At 42.5% G+C, this 9330-nt stretch overlaps 1 protein-coding gene across 1 annotated transcript in view; it reads right to left on the reverse strand.

Annotated features, from left to right (window-relative positions):
• Nucleotides 1-9330, reverse strand: part of LOC308286475 (receptor-type tyrosine-protein phosphatase gamma-like) — a 187532-nt gene that overhangs the window by 19137 nt on the left and 159065 nt on the right. Inside the window, exons 16-19 of the mRNA XM_080727510.1 lie at nt 8394-8485; nt 4218-4309; nt 1279-1375; nt 292-374 (exon numbers count right to left, since the gene is read on the reverse strand). Coding sequence (XP_080583636.1) covers nt 292-374; nt 1279-1375; nt 4218-4309; nt 8394-8485 — 364 coding nt within the window. The remainder of the gene's footprint in view (nt 1-291; nt 375-1278; nt 1376-4217; nt 4310-8393; nt 8486-9330) is intronic.

Here is a 9330-nt window from a genome sequence, read left to right on the forward strand (position 1 = left end):
ATTCATTGAAGAGTGACGCACTAAAGTAGAGATAATAGCTGATCTAAAAGCACAAAATGCGTCACGTTGTGAGTCTGAGCTTATGGTGTTTTTCAGCATTACCACAGTCTATATTGCAATATTCTGATTAACTTCTTGGCTGTCATAAAACTGATTTAACATCATTGTTAAGATGGCACACGTCTGAATAAATCATACGACAGTACAGGATTGAAGACAAAATCGGATAAGGATCATTAAGAACACAGTCCAGCCTCACTCAAATGTCAAGTCACAATTACTAACACTTACATCCACAAAGTTGGCATTGATGTAATCGCTGCGTTTTGCGTCTTTCCCCGCCAAGGCTCGTAACTTCACTCGACTGTGGTCATCTAGGAGGGGAGGCATTGTGATTCAACATGTTATTTGTGGCCATCATCATCATCATCATCATCAGGACAAACTACCTGACAAAACAGAATTGCTTCTATAGCTAAAATACGTCACAAAAACACAACATGATACCGTTGACTTGTGGTGGGAACGAGCAGGGGGGTCATTTGGGTCATCAGGCGGTGGCAAATGCCACCTCATAGTGTTCACATTTAAAGGCCTGGAATTATTGAATGCTTTAACCAGTGAAAAATAGCAGATATACAAGCTTGTCGATCTGCTATTTTTGAAAAAGTCGTGAAAAGGTGTGCAAATCTTTGAATATATGTATTTTTAAAGCGAACGTTTGTAACTCAAATTTTGCTTCTGGGTGGTCCCTGGAACTAGATATTTTGAGATGGGGGTCCGTGGCCAAATAAATATAATTTTGGGGGTCCTTCACATGAAAAGGTTTGAGAACCACTGACATAGTAGTCTCTCAAGAACAGACTAACTGAGTTCCAGTTAAGTGAAAAGGACCTTTTCTTTGACGATGGCTAGCCAGATTGCTGACATAGAAACATAGGTTTTTCAAAAAAATCTTAGGAGGATTCAAAAAACACTTATAGAATCGGGTCAAAAATTCAAATTTTCACGATTTTTCAAAAATAGCAGATCTACAAGCTTGCAGCGCGGCACCGAGTGCCGCGCTGTGAGCTTGTATATCTACTATTTTTCAATAGTTAAAGCATAAAATAATGATACACAATAATGTGTACACGTTCTAAATAGGTTAACCTTTCAAATATAGTGAAAATAGTGGATCTACAAGCTCTCAGCGCGTCTTGCCATTTCAGAAATGGGTCTATGGTAACTTATTTTTTTCTTTCAGAAATGATGCCAGTGGGAAGGAGTTGGACTCACAGGCCACGATGTTGATGTATCTGTTCTTGTGCTTCAGGTCAGGGTGGTTGGAATGTTCCGCTGTGATCTTCAGGTCCACGGTGCAGCGCTGCACCTCCTGAGGGAGGGCAGAGAGAAAGAGAGGCAGGGGTCAAGATGTGAGACATTTCATTAACTTTCATTATCTTTTGGAAAGTTGTCAATTCTAATGTTTATTATTTCATTTTTGGAGTGGTGAAACCGGCTCCCTATAAACAGCTATGTCCGTGGCTATGTGGCCTGTCTGTAGGCTGGCAATACCTCTGCTGACCACTCACACACACACACACACACACACACACACACACATTAAAGGAGGGGTGCTGTTGAGCAGGCCAGGCACAATCAACACGCACGCACGCGCGCACACGCACACACACACACACACACACACACACACACACACACACACACACACACACACACACACACACATCTAGAGCACACAGAATCAATCTAAAAACATAGAACTAGAACACATAGAATGTAAAGATCTAGAACGCATAGAATTTATAGATCTAGCACAAAATCAAAAACATAGATCTGGAACCGCTCCACTTCGAACCGAGGTTCGATTTTTTTGATTTATGGTAGCCAATCATTTTCAACCCCCTTGTTCTAAACAATTTAGTCGTCAGGCCAATCCACACACATTTCTGTGTGGTCACTGCTGCTGTTGTGTCCTACTGACTGGCCTGCCAGTGAGGAGCCCCCAGCGGGAGGACGTACTCCTCCCTAGGGATGGGACGATATGAAAATTTCGTATCACGATTTTTGTCACAAAAGAAATCGTGATTTACGATATTATCACGATAATCAAAATCCATTATCTTGGGGTGGAACATTTGCCAAAAAATAGCAGATCTACAAGCTCACAACGCGTCGCATCGGACGTGTTGTGAGCTTGTAGATCGGCTATTTTTTGGCAAAGGCATTTGATAGAGAGTGAAAAAAAGACTGTGTCAAGTATGTATATTTTAAGTACCTTTTACCAATTATAGAGGGTTTAAGTGGTACCGGATATGCAGCTCTGCAAATAAAAGGTGAATTGATCCCAGTGCATGACGGAGGACGATAAATGAAATCTCCACGATAAGATTATCGTGAGTGTTTTTTATCCCGATAAACGATAATATCGCGTATCGTCCCATCCCTAATTGTCCCGCCCAACAGTCCCTGCTGACAGGTGCCGCCCCAACCCGGTAGGAGTACATGCAATGATCACTATCACCCTCCCCACCCAACACCCCCAGCCAATTGTGTTCGCATAGACGCCCGACAAAGCCGGATGCACCACGGTGGATTCAAACCCACAACCTCCGTGGTGGTGGGAAGGGACATTACCACTGCGCAACTTTAATATTTTTAATTGCAAAAATTGCAAAAGTAGACACTCGTTGTGTAGCGACGCACGTGGGGCCTAAGCGATTAAAGAAACTCTTAAGGCCTGTACATACTCTCTCCGACCACCAAACCTTTCGTCGGAAAGGTCCGGTTCAACTACAAAATGACATCACTCGAAACTTCTGGAAAGCTGCACGTCGGAAAGTCAGAGCTCTCAGACGAAAAGTTCGGTGGTCGGAGACTGTATGGACAGGCCTTTAGGCTACCATGGTTCAGCTCAAGACTATTAATCCTTTTTTTTTTTTTTAAGATGTTAATTATAATTACCTAATACAAAACAACAACAGCAGCAGCTCTTCAGTGTGGCCGTTGTGTATTTCAATGATAGTATACTGTATGAGTAATGTATACGCGTTAACGTACACAGTACACACACCCTGTGACCTCAATTAGAATTAGGTTCTTCACGGGTAAATGTTTGCTTGGTTTCTCATACTGGTAAAGACAGACAATGTGTTTCTGTCCAGCCAACCAGCAAGCAGAACCTAGCTTTAATTAACCTCTGTCTCTTACTCTCACTCGCTCTCTCTCTCTCTTTCTCTCTCTCTCTCAGCCATCTGCTCCACCAAATTAACAACCACACACACATAAACACAAGCACAAGCACAGAATAATATCATACTGAATGCTCACAACCAGACACAACACATGCACTGTATATAATGTAGCCGGTGCATGACGTGTGCAGTTAGTACTTAGCCTACAGTACATGGACATATGGACTAATTTTAATTTATTTTGTGATCTTATTTACTCAACTTTCTACAGTCAGGGTTCCCACACGTTTTTAACAACGAATTTTCGAAACCTTTCCATAGCTTCTCCAAAGTATTTCATCCCATTGTGCCAATAGCAATCATACGCTGTAATAATGAAACTCTTCTTAACCCAGTGTGCTATCAATGCACAGACTCGAGCGTAGCGGTCACATGACAAAAATAACTGACATTTTACCTATTATTATTATTTTTTATTAGGGCTGGGATGCGATTACATTTTTTAATCTAATTAATTACAGGCTCTGTGATTAATTAATCACAATTAATCGCATTTTAATCGCACATCGATATTTGACCTGAGAAGCATTTTTTTTTTTGTAAAACACATTTTGTTGTACGAGGGAATCAACGAGTGAGTTTTTTAAATCTAAATTTCGCATCCACTGGGCCAAGCAAAGCGCTCTCATCGGCTACTTCTCCCTTTGCGTTTGTTTGTCTCTTCTTGGTTGGTGCATCGCTATGATCGGTATGCCAGAAACTGAAGGTTCTGTGGTGCAAAAACTAAGTGCGATTAAAATGCGTATTTTTTTTTTATCGCGTAAATTTTCTGTAATTAATTAATCGCAATTAATCAGTTAAAGTCCCAGCCCTATTTTTTATATCATGAAAATAGACAATATCTGCCAGTTCACGACACATCAAAGCACAAAGTCGTGAGCATATATATCAGCTATTATTCGTATTATGAATCCAGCCCTGACCCAATGCTGAAGCAGGCATACTGTATTTGTACAATACCTCAAACTCTTCAGAGAAACCATGTAAGTTGTTGGAGTAGAGCTCCATGATGTGTTTAATAAACTGCCTGACAGGCAGGGCCTCCATGTCATCTGCAAGAGAGAGAGAGGGAGAGAAAGAAAGAAAAAAGAAACAGTGTTCAAAACTGGCTGCATGTTGTTGTGTGTGCACAACATTTACTGTACATGTGCATGTGTGTATGTTTGTGTTTAAGGGTATCGCCACAATATATACTGTTTGCGCGTGTGTATGTTTGTGTGTATGTGTGTGCATGCATGCGTGCACGGATCAAAGTCATTCATCAGATTTGTACAATTTTCCAATATGACCGACGGGCAAATGTTTAAGGATTTAAGGGTCCGGGTTTAGCCACAGTGTGCATGTGTGTGTGCGTGTGTGTGTGTGTGTGTGTGTGTGTGTGTGTGTGTGTGTGTGTGTGTGTGTGTGTGTGTGTGTGTGTGTGTGTGTGTGTGTGTGTGTGTGTGTGTGTGTGCACCAAAGTCATTCATCAGATGTTACAATTTTCCAATATGGCCAAGGGGCAAATAAAATGTATGGCTTGCCTATGTCAAATCAGTCACTGCGTCTTAAATAGCACTACCCCACCCCCCCACCCTCCGCATCGAAAATAGTCATAACATCTGTAGTATAACCTCTCACACAAAAAAGGGAAAATTGGTACTAGGACCGTAGTGAACCACAGACATAAAATGAGTAGACAAAGAGCTAGCCCTAAATGACCATTAGACGTCTGTAACTCAGAGTGTACAAATGGAACCAAATCCATTTGGTTAGTTGAGAGAGAGAGATGAAGCAGGGACCCCCACAACCTTCGTGGATTCCAAATAGTTTAAACGTTTGACAGCACAATCATCAGTGTATTTTGAATTCATGTCAATTTGTGTTTTCAGATATTTAACCACTTGAACCGTCAATACTTAAGACATTTGACCTTTCACTCTGTACTTAGTCTGCTCTTTTTTCCCCTCTACACCAAACCTTGTTGCCGAAAATAGCTGATTTACAAGCTCACAATGTGAGCTTGTAGATCGGCTATGTTTGGCTAAAGTTCTATGGAAGTTCAAAAAAAAATCTATCCCACAAAGATTAGGATGACCGCCTGCAGTAACTCTGAGGACCCCCTGTAGTAACTCTGAGGACCCCCTAGGGGTCCCGGAAGCCCTGTTCAAGACCCCTGATCTAGATTTGCCATGGACAAGCCCAAGTGTTTGCCACAGACACATTTGTCCGTGTACGGACACATTGATGACCCCCTGGAACATCAGTCAGACACACATCACGGCTGACACCAGGGAGCAGTGAGGAATGGGCCGGTCACTGTCACTGCACACTGGTCACTGTCACACCAAGGCAACGTGCACAGTGGGCCCCAGCTGCACTGCCTGCTGGCACCGGCACATAGCTTAACTAATACACCCTCACACAGCTGGGGCCCACACAGCTCCTGCTCGCTTCAGTGATTACACAGTTGTGGTGATTGCTTTGGTTTTTTTGTTCATTTATCAAAAAAATATCTTTACTCCACTCCCCTGCTCCCTATCAAAAGGCTAGTTGGTCAAGCTAATCAATTAATTCATCTAAGTAAAACGGTTCCGGAAAATAAATGTGGGTTTGTGTGAAATAGAAATGTATGTAGCTAAAGCTATAGCTCTCTGTGGGAGAATGAAAGCCTTGCCGAATGTGTAGCTCCACGTACGCAAATGTACAGCAACCATGCAAGGTCTATAGAACCAGCCTCACGTTATTTCTCAGTTAAATGTCAATGAATGTCAAAGGATGGAAGGATTATAAAATTCAGAATTCAGGAAGTGATCCTGAGTTCTATTAAGGCTACAATTTAGGCATTTAGCAGACACTCTTAATCCAGAGAAATTTACAATAAGCAAGGTAAGACATCAATACATCAACATTAATACATCACAAAACACAGAAACCTAGGTAGACCAAGCACCTATTCAGTAAAAACTCTAACAAAAACATATCGCCACTGTCGGGCAGAACTTCGTATCTCCAAGTTTCAAATTTGTACGTTCTTTTGCAAAGCAAAGCCCTGCTTCATCATACAAGGCCGTCGCACAAAACTAGTGAAAACAGCTGATCTACAAGCACACAACGCCTCGCACCGCGAGGCGTTGTGTGCTTGTAGATCGGCTGTTTTCACTAGTTTAAATCATTTTTAAAATGGTAAATGCAAAACGAACGGTTTTGGACATACAAGGTTTTCACCCGACAACGACGATATACAAATGCTATCTAATTTACTACTACTACTGCTACAGTACTAGTGTTACATTTTCACATATTTGTTTACAAGCGTAAAACTCAAAGTGTTGATCTCCAAAAGAGTACTTACAGCGAGAGAGAGAAGATTGAGAGGGGGGGTGGAAAACAATAAAAGTAGAAAGGATAGGGAGTTTGACTAAGGTAAAGGTGTAGTAAAAGCTTTGAAACAACACAACATTGAGCCCTGAACACAGCTCTCCTATATTGACTATGTGTCATAGCAAATGCTACACACTAGTACACAGACCACTGGAGGCTCAGGAAGCCCAGTTCCAACATTTCCACAGAGGAGCTGCACTCCCAAGACATTTACACGTTTGTGTTTGGAATTGCACAATTGGAAGATATTCAAGGTAGCAAGGCCTGGAAATTAGCTTCCATGCATACAACTACATGCATCTTGCTTATAGAAAGAGACAGCGGGGCAGGCATGAATCCACATGGGACTCATTCCCTTTGAATATATCAGTCATTCATTATTATAGATTTTTTTATTTTATACCAAGGTCAGGGCTGTTTGTACTTCCTTTGTTCCATTCGAAATGCTTTCCACACCAAATCGAACGAATCAATCGATGGTATAACCATCTACCTTTTTTTCTTTTTCTCACGATTTTGTTACACATTTTTCACCCAATGCCAATTGCATAAACTGTAATCCTGGACGCTACTTTCCCTCTGCCAACCGGTGACGGGTTTCCATTCCGGCACATCCCCATTCCGAACCATAGACTGTAAAATATATGGACAAAGCGAAGCCATTGGTTTCTATGCAACGCAAATGACGCATTTTGGGTCCTTGGCATGGGTGTCGCCATCATAGATTTTAAAAGCACCAGAGGATGCTATTGGCTGCCAACGGTCAGGTGCAACCGCAGCGATACATGGGAGAATGTGGTCGGAGCCTCCCGAAATACAGCACACAGTTTAGTTGGCCACGCCCCCCGCAACTTTATCATCAATTTTAACATAAATGGGACCTTATTTTCACAAAACACGTGATTGAAATTAAGGCAATTTTTAACTAGCGATAGAAACCATAAAGTATTTATGAAAATGTTAATTAAGGTTAGAAAACAAAAGGGGAAAATGAACAATTCTTTTTGTGATCGGCCGGGGGGGAAAACAGCGCAACTAGCGGCCAATCATAGGAAGTTTTAGTTCCGTATTGGAATCATTTTACGGAACAAACCCCAGACTTTCTAGCTGTGAGGTGACAGCGCTACAGACTGCGCCGCTGACTGCACCACCGTGCCCCCATGTTTCATTTCTTATTTCCGTGCAGTGAAGGAAGGGGGTGTGAGGTCTCACCTGGGATGGGGATGATAGGAATGCTCTCATTGGGTTAGGGTTAGGAAAGGGGTGTGTTCTCACCTGGGATGGGGCAGACCCCTAGAAAGAGAGAGTTACGACACTTCCGTCGACTCCCATTTTAAGCGTGGAAAGCTATGGAAGTCGCTAGCTTAGCCTAGCTTACTGGAGCCTGTTCTCATTCTTAGCGAGCCTTTGCTGCTCTTCAGCCCTGTCCGCCCCCATTATAACCGAGGCATTTTCACTCGCTGGTAAGTAAACTAAATTACGTATTTTTCTCCCTTTTAATAATGTTGTCTACCTTGGAGAGGCCCGTGAATGAGTTAAAAGGGGGAAAAAAGACGCGATTTAGTCTACTTACCAGCGAGTGAAAATGCCTCGAATATAATGGGGGCGGACGGGGCTGAAGAGCAGCAGAGGCTTGCTAAGAATGAGAACAGGCTCCATGCGACGCCACTTCCGGTCTGCGACGAGATCAAAGTGTGTCGCCACTCTCCTTACACTGCTCTGGGATGGGAATGCTCTCATTGGGTTAGGGTTAGGGAAGGGGTGTGGTCTCACCTGGGATGGGGATGATAGGGATGCTCTCATTGGCCACCACCCGTGGAGAGCTGCTGTCCTCCACATAGAAGTGAGCCGTCTGGAACACTCTCCTGCAGGGACACAAAGATAAGAGGACACTGTGACTCACTGGGCCTCCATGGCCAGCATGAGTTATACCCTGGTACTGTGTACTTTTAAGGCCGTGAATAATAATCACATTTGAACTAGAGACGCAACCCCCAAATAATCATATTTGAACTGGGGACGTCCCTTCCTGACAAGCACTTGGAATGTAGGAGTTGAGGCATTACATTTTCGGTTCCACAGATAAATATTTACATATTATTATATTAATAGACAATTTGGCTAATGTTTGATCAGCTTTTATAGAATAGTTTTTTTGATTACTTGTGCTGCAGTCATTTATTTTTTCTTTTAATCACAGGTATTAAAAAGGTCTTAAAAGTCCTTAAATTGTCACTTCACTGTCGTCTGAGGGGAGACATTCGTCTATAATAGCCGATTTGTGAGCTTGTAGACCGGCTATCTTTGGCGAAGATATTTGGTATAGAGTGAAAAAGAACGCACCAGTAAGCACATTGCAACAACAACAAAGTCAAACTTCATCAAAGCATTCTTGCAAGCACCCCAGGACGTGGGTGCCACGTACGGCACCCACTTTGAGAAATCCTCGTAAACAACATGTTTTTATACTTCTTGGGTCCGGTGCGTCAACAGCAGCCATCATATCAACCATCAGAGTGATGAGAAGGAGGAAGGCACACGCAGTGAATAAACCCCCAGAGACGTTGGACACACAGCTGGTCTCTGGCAGCTACCACTCACAAACCCGTCAGTAAGCAGCTCGTCGTCGCTGTCAGGCAGAAACCTTGCATCTCCATATTTATTTTTTTCTTTTTCTAAATTAATGCTAATGACTAAATAATTACATTGG

This window comes from Nannobrachium achirus (genome assembly GCF_963921795.1).
Source record: "Nannobrachium achirus genome assembly, chromosome: 6".
Taxonomy (NCBI): domain Eukaryota; kingdom Metazoa; phylum Chordata; class Actinopteri; order Myctophiformes; family Myctophidae; genus Nannobrachium; species Nannobrachium achirus.